Genomic DNA, 18,440 nt, shown 5'->3' with positions numbered 1-18,440 from the left:
ATTACAATGTTTAAAGTTTAAATAATTGTAAATATCAGACGTTTAACTTTAAATTAATTAAATAATTGCTAGACGATATCAAAAGATTGCGGATGCCCATTTCAGCCAAAAAAAGTATAAAATTCTGAGATAACTGAAATATGTCATAATTCTTTTACCTAATTTACAATTTAGTACATCAGTTTGAACTATTTGAACTATTAAGTCAAAAGCTGGACATATCTCAAAGTATGGATTTAGTAAGTCAAATGCTTGATTTGTCAGAATTCTGACTTGTCATGATTTTTGTTTATCATGCAAAACTATAGTGTTCCTCTTTGTAATATATAGCCTAACTAAAATATAAAAATAAGGAAACGTTAATTTTATTCCAATCCTAATCAAGGTTTTGCATGTTTAAAGTCTAATGCATGTTCACTGTATTAATGCAGTGATCCACAGGAAATAAAACCAGTTAACACCACAGCTTTGTTTGACAACGTTTTGTTAGTTTATTCAATAGTTTGTTGTTGTACACACACTCCTTTGGTTCAAGATTGAAATAATAAGCGGCAAAGTATAAAAAGGCATATACTATAGCCCCAAATTATATGGTGGGGTTTAGTGATGTTGAAAGTGGATATGATTTCCTGTACTTGCTCTGCATCCAAACCCGGTGCATTGCAATTTTCTTCCCTCTGTTCACTTGGAGTCGTCTGTCCTCCAAATTCTGTATTTCTTCCAGTCCAGCATTGGAAAATAAATGATGTACCTCATCTAAAAAGAAAAGAATGAATTACCGTGGGCCCAAGTCTCCACTTCCTCAGAAAACTTTGACAGACACAAAAAGAAAAGAAATAAACTTTCAGATTGTTTTGTTAGTATTTTTTCATATAATTTTATCCATTTAGTTAACCCTTCACTGTATTATTTGTATTATTTCCCACATAAAGGTCTAAAAGCTATTTTTTAAAGCCCTTTGCTCACTGCCACAAGTAAAATACAGATGGGGAATATCATTGAAGATCTCATGATTAGGAAATACCTTTAGTGAAAAAGTACACGCATGTTCCATCTCCACGTGTGTAGAAATTCTCGGATAAGCACCGCCCTGAAATTGTCACAAAAACTCCAACATATACAACAAATAAGGTAAAGTAGATACAATGGCTATATTCAGGTATGCAAGGCTCACCCTTCTTAAACCTGAGTTGTGAGAAGTCATATCTCCCGTAATCACGGAAGAGGAATATCCCTCCATGTTTCAGGTAAGTAGATAGTCGGTTCACAGTTCCTTGCATTCTGTCAATTAAATGTCAATTAATGGAACATTAATGTGTATGTGTAAGAGTATGAATGCTAATGGGAAAATAAAGGCTATATGGGAATTCATTAATTAACAAACTACTAAACAAATAACATATTAGAAGCTTAGGTTTCTCTGTACGTGGACAGTGCTAAGGTGCCAATGCAAGTGCATTTGGTAACAATACAGCCTAAAAAAAACAACATGCTGCCATCCCTTGAATGTCAAGTAAAGCACTGTACAGTGTTGTACTCAGTAACATAATACAGTTAGATTCATGTGTTTTTTGTAATGACATTCAGGCAAAGCCTGGGACAAGTGAAGGTGAGTCAGGGGTGTTTTAGGGGTTGTGGAGGGGTCCACAGAGGGTAAGAAATGATACCAGGCTCTCATCTGTGATTTAACCTTCACCTACCGCTCTGGGTGAATGGAAGAAAGCACAAAGACTGCAAGAATAACATCCAGGCTCTGAGGAGGGAAGGGAAAGGAGGCCATCTCCTCACAAATGTCATGGACAAAGGCATGACACACAGAGTCATCGTAGTCTGGATGGTCCTATATGAGGAGAATAAAGTAGGCTACATCCCAAACTGTTTTATAGTCACACAAAGTACATTACCAAATGGTAGTTTAGACACAGATTTTTGGCAACTACATGCAACTATTTTTTCAGATATACTGACACATGCTGAGCACTCATACATCCACTAAGGCTGCCCATAGACAGGTGCCCCGAACAGTTGGGGGTTTGGTGCCTTGCTCAAGGGCAACTTGGCATTATCCAGGAGGTTAACTGGCAACTCTCCAGCTACAAGTCCACACTTCGTACTTTGGTCCATACTGGGACTTGAACCTGTGACCCTCTGGTTCCCAATCCCAACCACTGAGCTACTGCCACCTCCATAATTTTTAATACTTTTTCCAAACTGCAAGTATCAAAACAACTAATTTCCCCTTTCCCATAACTTCTCTATAATATTCAATGTATCTTAAATATTGCAAGGGCACTGACACTTTGACCTTTGCACTCCTTCTGTTAGGTGGCTGCCTATAAGAAAAGTACTGTACAGTATCATTTAGCATAAATTTAAGTCAGATTAAAACATAAATGTACAGTATCACAATGGCTGCTGCTATAAACAATCCAATAAATTTGACTTACTTATCTCTAGATAATGACTTGGTATTTAATTTATTATTTATGAATTAAATATTTTAAGAAAAGGGCGCCCTGGTAGCTCACCTGGTACAGCGTGTGCCCCATGTACCAAGGCTCTGTCCTTACCACTGCGGCCCAGGGTTTGATTCCAACCTAAGGCCTTTTTTTTTGTCTTCCCCCTCTCTCAACCCCCTTCCAGTCTGTCCTATCAATTAAAAGCCAAAATGCCCCAAAAAAATATTTTCAGAAAGTTTCTCATTATTTTCAGAAAGTTTCTCATTATTTTCAGAAAGTTTCCCCTTTGTTGAGATACTAAATTGTTATTTTGAGAAAGTTTTTTGTTAATCTAAGACACTAAGTCATTGTTTTAAGGAAGTTTCTCATTATAATGACTTACAGGATTTTTTTTCATCACAAGGCCAAGCTCTCTTGTTTATTTTTTCCCACCGGGGGAAATGGGTTTCAATATAAAACCAATGATTAGTTTAAATTAAAGTAGTTATTTGCCAAACCCAAAATAAAGATAATTTACACTCAAATTACGTTAGAACCTGTGCAAAAATATCACCTATGAATGACCAGATTCTCTTTCTCTTCACATTTAAATTGATTGATTCAGCTGTAGCTACTAGAGAGGGAGAGCTTTGAGTTATTCTTCAGGACTTTGAAGTATGCACATTGTGTGTGGGAACAATGGTCTAACTACAAAATGAATGGTCATTCTGAAAGCTCAAAGATTGGCATTAACAACACTTCAGTGTACACTACAGTGAATAAATTAAATGTATTACTTCATCAAAAATTAATGTAATCTGTTTAACCTTTTAGCAGTCTATTGTATGACTGCAATTACCCTCGACATATTGTCCACAGGACATGACCACAATAAGTATACATCACTTCTAGTTTAAATTTTTAAGTATAACTGATATTAGTCAGTATTGCTTAAAAAAAAAAGTATTAACCTCAATACAGTATATATGTGCATGTTGGTACTATGCAATTTAAAAAAAATCTTACCTTTACCAGTTGAATGGCACATGTGGAGAAGTCACAACAGTATAAAAATGCGTCTGTTTCTCTGTGAAACAGAACAGCCAATTTAACAACCCTTGACTAATTACAAATACAATCCAACTACACTTTTTTTTTTCATGGAGCACTTATCCGGATTATGTACTGAAGCCAATATTTTACTTTTATGTATTGCCTATTGACAAAAAAATTGTACAAATGTGATCTCTGCCTATCTGGAAAAACAAAATATAAGGATATTGCAGAAACAGGAAGTATAACATATTAAAGGATCTCCTCCGGTTCAAACTAATGGCTGAGCTGCTTCCCAATACCAGCGAAATGTTACTCTTGTCCTTCAACACTGTCTTTACCCGGAAATTGATTTTAATGCTGATATATTGCCAGCTATCCTAATAAACAAAGCAATTTAAGACCCCCTGCCGGAATCATTGTCTAAAGAAGCAAAACAGGGCCTTTTGCACAGAAGACATTTTGACATTTTACAGTAGGAAAAGAAAATGTGTAAAATAGGTCAGGGTCCTGGTAATGGCAAGGACACTATCATGGCTTACTGGGGCACTTGATTAGAACAGAGCCAGTGTCATTGTTGTTAGTAACACCTGTGCAATTTCCTACTATGAGAAATCAAAATGTCTGCTGTTAACAAGTATTTTGTAATCACGTTTGTTTTCTGTACAAAAGTAGTCAATGTGTATCTTAACAAGCAATATGTGCATATTTCATCCAATAATATAAATAGCCCCAGTTCATGAAACTGTAATAATATGTTAGAACATATTTTTCATGATGAGCCACAGATTTGTGCTGGTTGAGGATGTGTTGCTGGATAATATCATGGTGCATGCACTATAGACAATAAAATGGTAAATACAACTGTGGTTCACTGGCCATTATTGTGTGTCCTGAAAATGTTTTGCTTCTGTAAACATAGGTTGCGTTGAAAATTGACCTATGATCCACACAGATAATGTTGAAATGCACTTAAATGGAATATATGGAAAAAGCTCAAATATTTACTCACTTTATGGAATTAACAATGGGAAATACACTGTTACCCACCCCACAACCAACCTGTGAATAAAAAAAAAAGGTTTGCTGTTATGTAACACTTTTGTATAGCAGCTAACAGATGCTACTTTTTATAACTCAACTGTATATTGGTCCACATGCAACAATCTATATGAAAAAAAAATTGAAATAAATATATGTGAGTTTTTAATACCTCCAAGATCCTGAAAGATGCACACTGGCCAGGGTAAGTAGTAGTCTGTTTGGCATCTTCAATTGTTTCTAGTGCGGCTCCTTGACGGGACTCTGTCTGGGGATTTGATGTGTCTGTGTTTCTGTGATAGTGTGTGGGGCTGTTGTGTTGCTGGTGTCTGGTCTCGTTGTCTCTGCTGGATCCAGAGGGCAGTGGGTATGACGCCTGCTGATCATCCAGACACCTGTTTTTGGCTTGACTTTTTGCACCGGAAGGAAGCAGTTCTGGGAACTCTAAAAACAGCCACTTGCGATCTTTAAAGAACTTATCCTGGTGCATCTCGTAAAACTTGTCCCAGTATTGGAAAGCATCTGTGTCAAATTTACCTGTGTGAACAAGATTTCAGGATAATTTTACAAAGGTTAGTCCCAATCAAATTAAAATCCAACTTTTAAAAATATTTTTGCGGGAATAAATTCTTGCCTTGTTCCTCTAAAGGAATTTTTATAAAGGCATTTTCTTTTGCCTTCTGCTGTGCATTTTCTTTATCCTCTTCTGTCCATTGCACATGATCCCTAAAATATAAAGCATTACAAAAGCAAATTAAAGAAAAAAACAAAATTATAAATACAACACTTTTGTTTTTGACCCATTTTTCATGAGCTAAACTCAAAGATCTAAGACTTTTTTTTCCCCATGTGGCCGTTTATTGTGACCAGCCTAAGGCACACCTCTGCAATAATCATACTGTCTAATCAGCATCTTGATATGCCACAGCTGTGAGGTGGATGGATTATCTCGGCAAAGGACAAGTGCTCACTAACACAGATTTAGACAGATTTGAGAAATAAGCTTTTGTGTACATAGAAAAAGTCTTAGATCTTTGAGTTCAGCTCATGAAAAATGGGGGAAGAAACAAAAGTGCTGCATTTATCATTTGAATTTTGTTCAGTGTATTAAACTGTAACATATAAATGCATTGTTGTGTGTTGCGTTTTGAAGTTAAAAAACTCTCAACTGTAACCCCAAATTTCAGCTCAGTATCATTAAAAGTAGGCACACCTATTCTGTAATCCTACTATCATACTGTCTTCATAAAGGCATACAGACATGTGACAACTACTCCTGTATATTACTGACCACATGTTGTGCTTAAAGATGTCATCAGGGTTGGTCAGAATCCTTGAACCCAGTGGAGCTGATGGTCTTCCTCCTGTGCCCTTCAGTCTTGACGACAATCTGCTGTAACCTTTAGCCAATTTGGCCACAGAGAAGCTCCGAAGTTTATGCATTTACGCTGTAAAAATGCAGGAAGAGTAATATATTTTTAATGTTTTGACAGTGCACCTCCAACTATTAAAGCTCATGGGAACTGGTACTATTATATGCAAACAAAATAATTGAATTACTCTTCTAGCAATATTTTGCTGCGGGATATTGTCATCAACATCTTCACATTCTTTCCTCAATAATATGCATTTTATTTTCAGGAACAATTATCAGTTTATTATTAATATATTCAAGCAAAAATGACATAAAGAACCATATTTTAGATCTAACTTTTATTATGCTCTGTGCTTATGAGAACCTATCAGGGCAGCAATTTTATGTTGTTGTTTTTTGTTGGGAACAAATTTCATTTTTCATTCCCCTGCCCCATATACAGCAACCTAAGGAGTTGCTATTGTAAAACATATACAGTTTAGGAATCTTGATTTGTTTCGGTTGTCCGAAGACAATGCATACGAAAGACTGAATACGCTTTTCAACAAGGAGGTTTATGTTTTGGCAAGATTAAAATAAGATTAACATAGAACTGCCTTTATTGTTGAATGTTATATGTACTGGATCGTTCGAGACGTTTTTGAAATGACCTCAATGACTCAGTTATTAACAACAAACTTAATTCTAGTGGGGATCCCAAAGTTAGGTAACAAATATCAGGCTGAAATTTGAAAAAAAGTGAATGCACAATACATGTGGAATATTTATATTTGATGGAACTGTGCATCCAAAGAGTATTTTGTTAATGTAAACATATAGCTTCAATGGAGAGTTGGAACAAGCCAATACAGCATGTGTACATATAATACAGTTAAACAGTGTGAAACGGAATCAATTTTTTTACCTTAAAGCTACTTCAGTGAAAATAAAACTAAATGTAGAGGGGTGGTAATATAGGGGAATTAATCTGCAGTATGGGTCACCAGATTACACAGAAATAATAAATAGGTCAGTAAGAGAAATATGGCAACGTTCATGGGATTGTGAAAGGAGAACTTATTGTTCAGTACAAAGAATGGTAGCAAAAGACAGATTATAAATGTCAGAGAAGAGATGCAGTAGTCTTATCCAGATCGAGGTTTGGGCATTGTGGGTTGAGGAGTGGGCTGGCTCTGATTGGTAAACATCCTGATGGAAAGTGTGAATGTGGAGACAAGGAAACAGTAAATCATGTATTAGTGCAGTGCAGGAAGTACTCTAATGAAAGGAAGGAACTGTTCAGGGAACTGGGAGCAAACAGTTTTTAATTTACACTTTTTATTGAATTTGGACGGTTCTAACAAATTGAAAAAACTGGAGTAGCCTACCTGCGAAATATTGGAGCGTATAAAAAGATATAGACAATTAATAGTAAATAAATTGTAAATAGCGATTAGAAAACAGAGGAGGGCAGCAATACGCCATAGTTGCGTCTAGCCTGCCAGAAACAAGAAGAAGAAGTGGAAGACTGCAAATATGGAGCCGCAGCTACTAGCATGCGATGTTATTGTCCACTAGCTAACCTTTAACTGCTGACATGGATTATTTGTTTCACCCCGGGGCAACTTACGTTAACGTTTCACAGCTCAACCAACGCTAGCTTAAATATATAACGAGCATTGTTGACTTTGACTTTTAAACGAAGTAAACGAGATATCGATGTTGCCATAGCTCAAAAGCGCTAACTTTAGTTAGCATTAACTGTTAGCAGTTAACTTTTAGAGCCAGGGAAGATGTTCAGTAGTCTCCGGAATATGGAGCTCGGTGCCTTCTAACTTTCGTTGCTACCTCGGACTGGGAAACCTCAACGCCCTTACCTGGCTCTGTAAGTTCTTGGGGTTCACCGGCTAAGGACTAAGGTTTGTTGTCTCCTGTCATGCTACCAGACAGTCCGCTTGCAGAAACTACCACATGCTGATGGCGCCGTACCGGAGAAAAAGAGCCGTAAATGCTACGGAGCTGTTGAACCGGAGGAGTAGAGGTATCAGAGATGCTGGGACTCTGATCAGACACAATATGAAGGTCCTTAGAGGGATCCTCCTCCAGGTAATAGAAAAAAAACAATCTTTTAGATATTGACTGTAGCTAACTGATTTCAATAAATGTTTTAGTTTCTAACATACAATCTTCTTTATTATTGTTACATTGTAGGACAACAGGGATTTCATTAAAGCATGGAGCAAGACCTCAAAGTCCACTATGATGTATGAGAGTGGTAAAATCTATTTTGAAAATTACCAGAACTGCTACAGCTGGTGAGTGTAAATAATTAACTTTAGTCTTCAGCACACACTCAACAAATACCTTAGAGCAGATAACAGCTAAAATGCAGCATCTTAAAAACTGGCATGAAATGGTCTCATAATAATACACTAATGCATCTCCCAAAGAAATCAAAATCTGAGAATCACTGCAGGGCAGCAGTGAGATGCAGACCATTTACTTTCTGAAAGAAAGGGATAATTCCACATCATGATGTAATATAAAACTTGCAATTTATATAAGATTGCCATCTTTTAAGAATTTAGTGACAGGCCTTGTCTTCCGAGACTCGATACATAGCTTACCAGATACAATTTTACACAGTTCATTAGTAACATCTACTAAATTAAAATTGTTGTTGTGTGATTAAAACATGTTTATGTACACGTAGAGCTGGGTGATATGGAAAAAAATAAATTTCACCATATTTTTGGCCAAATACATCAATGTCGGTATTGCCGCAATATTGTAGGGTTGAGTTTTGGTGGTTTCACAAAAAATGTACACAATGGCTTTTTAGATACATAATCATCAATAATGTGGATATACTGACTAAGTGGGTAAAGGCAAATAATAAACCAGCTAGAACAGTCTGGTAAATTGAGAAAATTACATCACTGTACTGTAATGCAGCCTGTAAAACCATGAAAAGACCACACGTGTCATATCACAATATGACGATATCAAAAATGTAAGGTGATATCTAGTCTCATATATCAATGTCAGTATAATATCGATATACTGCCCAGCCCTATGTACATGTAAATGTGTGTATGTAAGGGACACTGAGAATAGAATAAAAGGTGTTACCCTACACAAAATGAGTGATTAAATCTTCTGGTTTCAGTGTTCATTCAGAGCCTCAAGTTCTATACAAACTGCCTAAGAAATCTAAATTGGAGAAATTTGAGGATGCCTTGCTGTGTCAGAGCCCACTTGTAAGTGAGACAAAACAAAACTAAAGGTAAACTTTCAATAACCAGATTTAACAACCCAGGTTCAGATTGTTGTTTCATTTGTCTTGTTCACAGGACAACACATTAGCCTCCTCCTCTGATCATAAACCCAGCCTCCTAGTTTTGACGGCCAATAACTGGCTGTATCGCCTTTCAGCTGAAACAGGAGAAGAGCTGCAAAGAGTTTACCTCTCTTCCAACCATAAGTTCAGGTATCATCAACGCTCTGAGTTCTATGTTCTCACAAGGGAGATTAATTCCCTATTTTAGTTTATATAAAAATGCTTTACTTTACTTTGTTGTTTTTGGTAGGTATCTTGGCTGGGATGTTTCTCAAGAGATGTTTTATGTTAAATCTGTTCAAAACAAAGATACAGTTTTAGCCCGACAGGTAAGTTATTTTCATAAATTCAAGTGTTGTGCCTTATTGAAGAGTGACAATGCACTCGATTTAAGGATAATAAAGCATAGGATCTTCCTGTACATAGACTTTTTGCAGTTCATGAATTTTAAATTTTCTCATTGTATAAATCTAAGAAAATGGATTTAAATCTTGTAATGAGTCAGTGAATTATTTTAGGTATCACTTGTTAATGACAATGATGCCAAAATGCTAATTACAATTTCTCAGAGAGCAAGGTGACATTTTATGCTGGTTTTGTTCTAAACCCCAAAATGTTAAAGGTCCCATGGTGTGAAAATTTCACTTTGAGGTTTTTTAACATTAATATGAGTCCCCCCAACCTGTTTATGGTCCCCCAGTGGCTAGAAATGGTGATAGGTGTGAACCGAGCCCTGGAATTGTTGGGCTAACAATTATGTCCGAGGTTCTTACTTAGAAGAAAGATTCACGATCTCAGTTGGAGTATTGAGTGTACTTTATTACAGAACGTTCTGGAGACAAGATGCAGGCAAAATCCAGAGAGACAAGTCTCAGCAGCAGATTACCCAGTCTCACTTCCTCTTCCTTGGCTGTCCCCTTATTCACACATTTCAGACACTCCCAATAGGAAACCTCAGCAACTTTAGGTTTTGGTAGATACAAAACAAGGTCATGTAAGCACATAATTTATTACAAGAATTATAGACTACTCCTTTGTCTGGTGTTATCTCTTCAACTGCTACATTTGCCTGATGTTCCTTTCCACTGCAACATGTACTCACCCTAACTGAACACAACACCCTCAAATGATGGTTAAATTCCAACAGTATCCTGATCTGGCTTTGAGAAAATGAAAGCTCAGATGGGCTTTCTCCGCTTTTCCCACCCAGAGAATTTGGCCCACCCATGAGAAAGAGAGAGACATCATGGCTTTCAAACGAGCAAAGTGGCAGTAGGTCAAGGCCGCACCTCCACCCTCCACCTCAATAGATACAGACTCAGAAATTGCACATACTAAGGAAAGCTCATTGTGGGACTGGCTGTAATTCTGTGCCATGGCTGAATTTTGGGAAAGAGACTTCAGATACAGTATTAGGCAACCACTAAGGCCTATATAAAAGAGACTTCAGATACAGCATTAGGCAACCACTAAGGCCTGTATAAAAGCAGCATGTCATGGGACCTTTTCATTCACAATAATCAGCAAATCCAAAAAAACATTTTGAGAGTCTGGAAGCATGAAAAACAATTCATTTTTGCTTAATAAAATACTAAATAGTTTCCTTTCATTTTTTTTGTGGATCGACTAATCGACTGATTAACTAATGATTTTACTACTTGTCTAAAATCTCTGATATGGGAAATAGATGACAACATGTTATCTGTTCTTTTTAATTCACAGGCAGGTATCACTCAGAACACGGTGATGCACCTGGCCGTCTTTCATGTCTTTCCATTACAAATTGTAGGCATGTTGGAGATCAACAAAAAGGTATGCAGACGTGATCGTAGTTTTTCTTTCTTACATTTTTTTAAATGTGCCCAGAGGATTGATATGTTGTTATTAAAATGTATCTAAATTATATTCTTTCAGGTATTTGGGACTAGTGTTACTGATGTTGTTCTGTCTCAAGGTGTCCTTGTGGTGTCTTACAGCAACAAGTCAGTGAAACTGTACAGCTTTAAGCACATTGTTCAAAGGGTATGTATTTTTTAATCCTTAAACAGCACTTTGGGCGCCTGGGTAGCTAACCTGGTCGAAAGGTTAAGTCCTTGATGCAGCGGCCGCGTGTTCAATTCCGAACCCGCGGCCCTTTGTTGCATGTAATTCCCCCTTTCTCTCCCCTTTCATATCTTCATCTGTCCTATGAAAATAAATGCCTAAAATGCCCCAAAAATAATCCTAAAAAACTAATACAGCATATAAATATAAAGGTTTTAATCAGATTTTATAACATTGCAACACGATTACATTTATTGATTATTGAATATGTGGGAATATTTGCATATTCAGTGTTTTATTATGCTTCTGGCTCATCCTGCTGCTTATAGCTCTATGTATTTGATGAATATTTTCTTTGTTTTTAGTGTTTGACAGAGAAGTTAACACTTGGAAAGCAGAGTTCACTTCTTGGAGGCAAAACAGTGGGAGATGTTCCGTTTGGTATCCCGGTAAATATCCAGATCACAGGCAAGTCTATTTTAAGGCTAGACAGGTGGTATGAGACTTTAGTAAATCTACTTAGCCACCGTAGGAAGAAATGTTTTTTATTACAAAGTAAAGTGTTTTTTTATTGTTGTATTCTGCAGATTGTCCTCCAGTGCTTTTTGAGGTGTCATGCACTGATAACAGTATCCAGATTGGAGGCTACCCGTGGCACTACATCTACACACCACCGCATAAAAGACACAAGGGCACTCACCACATCTGTTCACTCAAGGACAGCACTATGGTATGCTTAAAAAAACATTTAAACTTCAAAAACATACACTAAAATATAGATAAATATCCCCAATCTTGTTGGACCACCAAATTGGCCGGAGGTTATTGAAAGTGTCAGGGTAAGAAGGGCCCCAGGTGTTTTTGACAGGCTTTGTATCTAGCTGCTACACGGAACCAAACCTGTAATCACTATTCAAAACTCCCAGTCAATGATCCAAATACTTGTGTGGAGATCTTTTCTGCATGTGTACTGTAACATAAGCTTATGCTGGGTTTGGTGTCTTTCCTGACACAGCTCACATGTATTTCTTTCCGGAGAAAACTGTGAGCAAGTAAGGTGCATACTATTGGAAGTTGTGTGAAAAAACATGAAATCACATTTAAGCTGCTGCATTTTCCAAAACACAAGAAACCACAGTTTTGTTTGATCGGTGTGGTGTGCCTGAAATAATGGAAAAAAATACTGCATACATTTACAGTGTAAAAGAGAAACTTGTGGTATTCTTTTGAAAATGAAAACATTTCTCAGCATCAGAAAACCCCCAACAGTATGATCCATGTTCAAATCCAGTTGCACATCACAAAAAAACTTGTTAGTAGATTTAATATGGAAAAGAATTTATACTTGACTTGCCTGCTAGATTTTCTTTTTGATTATTTTTAAGAGGAAACCTGGTTATAGTTATGTACTCATGGTACTATGTGCAGTTTGCTATGCAATTGATAATGAACAATGCGTGTCCTAGTTAGGGAGTTAATGTGCTACTTTTCAATTTGATGACATTAGGCAACAAATGGAATTCAAAACATGAACTGCTGCTCTCTAGAGAGTGATGGGATCTTCTTCCACCCTGATGACTCAGGAAGAATCATTCATGTTGGACCTGCCACCATAAAGTGAGTACTACAGTCACCTTTTACTTAACAAAATGAAGACAGCGGGGAAGTATCTTGTGGTAATTCTCCTCATCCCTTGTCACTAAAAGCAATTTTGATGTGATGTTTTTTTCTTTTTCTTTTCTTATTATACTGGACATGTCCATTGTTTGTTTGTTTGTTTTTTTCTTCAAGTGTCCTTAAAATTTGTGGTGAACTAAACAGTGGTTTGCCATCGAAGGTACTTGAGGATTTCTCTATGGCAACCCATCGGAACAGCAATGTAAGTGTCAGTTTACCTTGCTCATGAATCGGCCTCATATACTGTATAACATGTGTGCACTATAACATTGGTCAGTCAGTCTTGGTGTGATCCAAATGAAATGTTTCTGCTTTACATCTTTTTCAGCCTACCTCACAAGTCACTGTGACCTCATCGGGCCGCACGGTGAAAAAACGATTTCATCAGCTGGATGATGACCCAGATCAAGAGGTGCCAAAGGGATTTTGCTTTTATTATTGATTCATTATCTGCAAAAAATATTTTTTTAAAGAAGAAAGATTTAAGTTATGAAGACCTAAAATGTGTATAGGATTTATTTTAAATAACATAAGAATTATCCTTTTAAAATACATAATTCTTCTGTGAGTAATAACTTTGACAACACAGCAACACAACACTGGCTGTAACAAGTATTACATCTTGATTGAAGATAAGAACAATTTATAATAAAGGATAAGCAGTGGTACATTTTAGTCCGTTAGCCAGCGGTTTTGTAACACTGTTCCTTTTTGTCTTTTATAAATAACTTTCAAAGCAACTAGTTAGGGTTGCCTGGGTAGCTCACCTGAGGCTCAGTCTTTGCTGCAGCGGCCACAGGTTTGATTCTGACCTGCGGCCTTTTCTGCATGTCATTCCCCGTCTCTCTCCCCCTTTCCTATCTTTAGCTGCCCTGTCTAATAATGGCCAAAAAATAATTAAGAACGAAACTAGATGTACACTACATAACCTTCCAGCTGGAAATGGCGTCAGTTCAGCAGCTCCATTATTCTCAAGTCCTCAGGCCACTCTTTATTTTTACAGTTTCTTCGGTCATCCTCCCTTTGATTTTGACCAAAATCTGACCAGTGGTGACTGATACACCACCTGAGAAACAGATGACCACAGTTAACACAAGTTCAAAATGAAATCAAACATGATTGTTGGGTTTTTCAAACAGTTCTGTTTTTATCAGACCAATGAACCAAGGAGTGGTTTCCAATTGTGCATTTTATTCAATGTGCAGAAAGTTCAGGATGGACAACTTGATTTCTTCAATACATTTTATTAACACCTTTCGAAAGAACTGTCTCCATCTTCATTGAAAGAACTGTCTCCATCTTCCGGCCACACCATTGTTGGCTGCACCTGTAACCACTTCTAATACGTTATACATTTATGTAGCAAGGTCAAGTTGATCTCAAGGTCAGTGAAGACTAGTAATAAAGTTCAAGACTGGTGATACAGACTTCTCAGTTAGCTTCAGCTTCAGTAAATGATCCTTTTAATTTAACAGACTTTCCGTATGGTGGAGTTTGAGGATGAGCTTGACCTTTTGGCAGTGGTGGTAACTAATGGTGAGGAGGGAGAAGGCAGAGCCCATATCCGACTGCATGACAACCAGAGCGGGCAGTTACTGCGGACGGTTGATCTGGTGGAACCTTGGGACGAGGTGAGTGACCTGAGATCAATGTATCAACGTTAAGCTGAAGTTTGTGTATATAGATTCATTGGTGTTCTTATATTTTTTTTGTTTCAGACCTATCGACATGAGTTGTTCTTTGACAAAGACACAATTGTTCATATTGAACAAAAGAATTCCAACTTCTGCTGCCATGTTTACAAACTCAAGGCTGTCAGCAAATAAGTGACATTTATTGTTTAAGATTATGTAAATATTTGTTTCCAACTCTTTTTGTTCAGCTATTCTGTGTGGAAAACCCACATAATGCTGTTTTTTTTCATATTTGGATCACTGTCATTTTTGTGTGAATTACATTTGATAATCATGGTTTGTGACTGACATCATTCAAAGCTTCTGAACTGTATATTAACATGTTCTGTCTTCTTTACCTACGTATTACATTTTTTACACTCTTAATCTTTCTCTTAAATTAAAATCAAAAAATTTTTTTTTTGGTTACTGTGTATTTCTGCCTTCTCTACGTTATGTTCATCCAAATTTTAAGATATTCAAAAGTTGCTTCTATGTAATATGTATGAGTTCATCGTCTACTTTCTTTCACAATCCCCAGTTCTAATATGTTAGTTTAAACCATAAATAATAATAATAATAAATAAGGTGGTGAAACCTGGCTATTTATTTGAAATTGTAGGTTTCAATTGTAGGTCAAGCTACAGATATACACAAATATATATTAGGCCTTGAAGTAATGTAGTTTTTTTTCTGCCAAATTTAGAATAGTTGTAATTAGCAAAAAAAATACTAAAAGATCCCCCCCCCACCCCATTCTAAACATGAATACAACCTTTATTTACACAAAGTAAAAAAACACATGAAGTGTTCGGAGTGTACATCATAGAAAAATAACCGTGATAAAAGAAGCAAATATATTCAGTAAAGAAAATGTTCAAGAACATAGTGATTGTCAAAACATAACTTGCGGGCACCCAGATAGCTCAGTTGGTAGAGCGGGTGCCCATGTTTAGAGATTTATTCCTCGACGCAGCCGGCCCGGGTTCGGATTCGAACCCGGGCCTTTGCTGCATGTCACTCCCCCTCTCTCTCCCCTTTCACAAAACCTCACCTGTCCTGTCCATTAAAGGCCTAAAAATGCCCAAAAAAAAATCTTAAAAAAAACATAACTTGCAAGTAAGAAAGCGTCCAAGAACATAGTTTAGTAAAAAATATAACTTGTTAGTCTCAGTGTATAGCACTCGTGAAAGAACATGCGCAGCTAAAAAAAAAAAAAACCGAGAAAGATGCAGCGCAAACTAGGCGCTTCCTGGTCAGAACGAAAACTTACTCAACGTGTTTTCTCTACACAGCCACAGCCCTCGGTCATGTGACCGAGGACGAGGACCCTCCTTAACAGCAACCACTTGAAGTTAAGTTGCAAAAACAGCTGCTTCGGTCATTCGGCCCCGTTCTGTTGCTGCTCGACACCGACAGCGATGGAGAACTTGAAACAGTTGCTGGCCGGCCAGGCTGCCGCCGCCGCCGCCGGCATTATCTCCATAATATTCGTGCTCATATGGGTTCTCAACTATAAAGAAGGTCTTGCCTGGGATGGAGGACTGGCTGAATTCAACTGGCATCCGGTTTTAATAGTCACCGGGTTTATTTTCTTCCAAGGAATGGGTGAGAGAATGCTTCTTTTTTTTTTCAACAAGGATGGAGGGAAAACAATGTGGATGTAGTTTGAAAGGAATGTCAACAACTGAAAAAAATGATTGGCTCCAGGCCAAGTTACACAAGGCTCGCTTTTCCGAGATTCTTCTCTAAGAGGAGGTTACTACGTGTGTAAGTGCGTAACACTGCAAACGTGTGGTCCACCAACTAAACCTCCACTCAAACAGCTGTCATTAGAAACTGTTTATTGGCTCGTATCGGCTAGCGTAGCAATCCCAAACAGGGACGTGTGATGTAAAGTAGCCTACGTGAATTACAAGTTAGTCTAAGATAGGGTTTAACAATAAGCAAATTGCTCTCAAGGACGCATGCACCTAAAAATGTCATTTATATAATAGCAATAGTGCTTTCTTAAAGTGATTACCATCATACATGGAAAATCTCACTTTTAAAAACAACATAGTGACAGGTTAGCCAACTTTTTAAGAGGAATAAAAAGACGTTTAATATTGGCAACATGTTAAAATATGCATTGTCCTATTTGCATCAAGAATTGTCTGAATGACACCGAGTTACCTTCCCTTGTCTAGCCATCATTGTCTACAGACTCCCCTGGACCTGGCAGTGCAGCAAACTGGTGATGAAGTTCATCCATGCAGGCTTGCACCTCATAGCCCTCATTCTTGCTGTCATAGCTATGGTGGCTGTTTTTGACTTCCACAATGCTGCCAAAATCCCCAACATGTACAGCCTGCACAGCTGGCTGGGCCTGACATCTCTGATACTGTTCTGCCTACAGGTAAATAAACTCTTTTTTTTTTTTTAAAGTATTTGAAGTAATGGAGAATAAAAAAAGGCTCCTGGTTTTGTTTTACAGTACTGATATTGCTACTTGTATTAAATAGAAGGCCACATTATGTGAACTAGAGTTTTCTTTTTTGCATGTTTCAACCACCGCAACTTTACCAACCTAATCATCTTTGATGGAGCTATGGACTGGTTGTAAAATAATACAGAGTAGGGTGGTATGTTTTAAACCCTAAAAAACAACATACTCCTCTGGTGTTTCCTAAAATGCCAAGTCATAGTGGACATCAGCCTCATTTAGTACAATATCTGATAAGTGGATGTTTTTTTTTCTACTTCAATTAACAGCTTGTTCTTGGAGTTGGCATATACTTGATACCCGTTACACCTGCATCCTGGAGAGCAGCGTATATGCCCCTCCATGTCTATGGCGGTCTTTTGCTCTTTACCAGTGTAATCGCCGTGGCACTCATGGGCATTACTGAGAAACTCATTTTTGGCCTGTAAGTATTACAAATATAAATAAATAAAGGCTTGCAATGCACAAACCAGTTTTACAATGTTAATGTGCTGCTTAAGAGTGGGCATAACTGATTTTTTTTGTACTTCATTACCTAAGGAGCAATCCGAAATATAAGGACTCTCCCCCAGAGGCAATTTTCGTGAACGTTCTGGGAGTCCTCCTTGTGGTTTTTGGAGCTCTTATCCTCTGGATTGCCACTCGAACATCTTGGAAACGCCCCAGTGACCAGGTTATGCATACTCTGCATACCAATGGGGAAGGTGAGGACAGCAGCAAAGTCGGTCCAGTCCTGTCGCAACTATCTGATGGCAGTGATGCTGAGCCCTTTGGGGATGTCAGGAGGAGGAGTAACAAATTAGATGATGAGGCTAACTGAATACAAGTTAACTAAATAGGAGCAGATACTGTATCAAGTGTTGAATGCATGTACAACCAGTCTAAACTGCTCAGAGAAAGTCATAATGAAGAAATATAGTTTTGCTGATCTTTCCATACATAAATGTATCTTGCACCTTAAGTATTTAATTTGGTTGGCATTTTGTTGTTTACCATTTATCTTAAGTGTATGTAAATAATGGCGAGCTACTTTATAACAAGATTCAGATAGGCCTTATATTTTGATATCTGGTTTTGTTAAATATGTTCAGAACCTACATTTTGCAATGAATATTTGCAACTTCTACCTGCATTGTATATTTAGAAATATGTTTATAGACAACATGAAAAATATTCATACATAGTCAACAATAAAAACAATAATGAGCACCACTTTGTGGTTGTTTATCACATTTAACGTTAGTGCTCTGATTTCTTGTTATTGTTTTATGGTAATGTCTCTCAAAAATAATAGTGCAACATTCATTCACAATATCAACCACTATCATTAGGCACT

General features: G+C 37.3%; 3 protein-coding genes across 5 annotated transcripts; 2 read left to right on the top strand and 1 right to left on the bottom strand.

Annotated features, from left to right (window-relative positions):
- Window positions 1-445: 445 nt before the first annotated feature.
- On the bottom strand, window positions 446-7,955 carry mettl8 (methyltransferase 8, methylcytidine). 2 transcript variants are annotated; one of them, XM_032528972.1, is made up of 10 exons: window positions 7,764-7,955; window positions 5,824-5,980; window positions 5,167-5,258; window positions 4,705-5,069; window positions 4,504-4,553; window positions 3,465-3,525; window positions 1,701-1,840; window positions 1,175-1,281; window positions 1,025-1,090; window positions 481-756 (listed from the first exon to the last, which is right to left on the bottom strand). In XM_032528972.1, exons 2-10 carry the CDS (start codon window positions 5,973-5,975, stop codon window positions 587-589), a joined length of 1,203 nt encoding a protein of 400 aa, XP_032384863.1. In that variant the 5' UTR covers window positions 5,976-5,980; window positions 7,764-7,955; the 3' UTR covers window positions 481-586. The 2 variants fall into 2 exon arrangements, with proteins under 2 accessions (XP_032384862.1, XP_032384863.1); XM_032528971.1 differs by having other exon boundaries at window positions 446-756; window positions 1,025-1,281.
- On the top strand, window positions 7,737-16,135 carry dcaf17 (ddb1 and cul4 associated factor 17). 2 transcript variants are annotated; one of them, XM_032528958.1, is made up of 15 exons: window positions 7,737-7,992; window positions 8,098-8,201; window positions 9,056-9,146; window positions 9,240-9,376; window positions 9,477-9,555; window positions 10,949-11,038; window positions 11,141-11,248; window positions 11,635-11,737; window positions 11,857-11,999; window positions 12,777-12,886; window positions 13,061-13,148; window positions 13,275-13,358; window positions 14,422-14,577; window positions 14,665-14,771; window positions 14,827-15,044. In XM_032528958.1, coding segments are annotated over exons 1-15 (1,536 nt in total). In that variant the 5' UTR covers window positions 7,737-7,857; the 3' UTR covers window positions 14,828-15,044. The 2 variants fall into 2 exon arrangements, with proteins under 2 accessions (XP_032384849.1, XP_032384850.1); XM_032528959.1 differs by lacking the exons at window positions 14,665-14,771; window positions 14,827-15,044 and adding an exon at window positions 15,915-16,135.
- Window positions 15,980-18,161, top strand: cybrd1 (cytochrome b reductase 1). The gene is made up of 4 exons (XM_032528996.1): window positions 15,980-16,227; window positions 16,809-17,017; window positions 17,374-17,528; window positions 17,645-18,161. Exons 1-4 carry the CDS (start codon window positions 16,041-16,043, stop codon window positions 17,922-17,924), a joined length of 831 nt encoding a protein of 276 aa, XP_032384887.1. The 5' UTR covers window positions 15,980-16,040; the 3' UTR covers window positions 17,925-18,161.
- The last annotated feature ends 279 nt before the right edge of the window (window positions 18,162-18,440 follow it).

Source organism: Etheostoma spectabile, chromosome 11 (assembly GCF_008692095.1).
Source record: "Etheostoma spectabile isolate EspeVRDwgs_2016 chromosome 11, UIUC_Espe_1.0, whole genome shotgun sequence".
NCBI lineage: Eukaryota > Metazoa > Chordata > Actinopteri > Perciformes > Percidae > Etheostoma > Etheostoma spectabile.
Note: the sequence above shows the minus strand (reverse complement) of the source record. Positions and strands in the feature narration are given on the sequence as shown.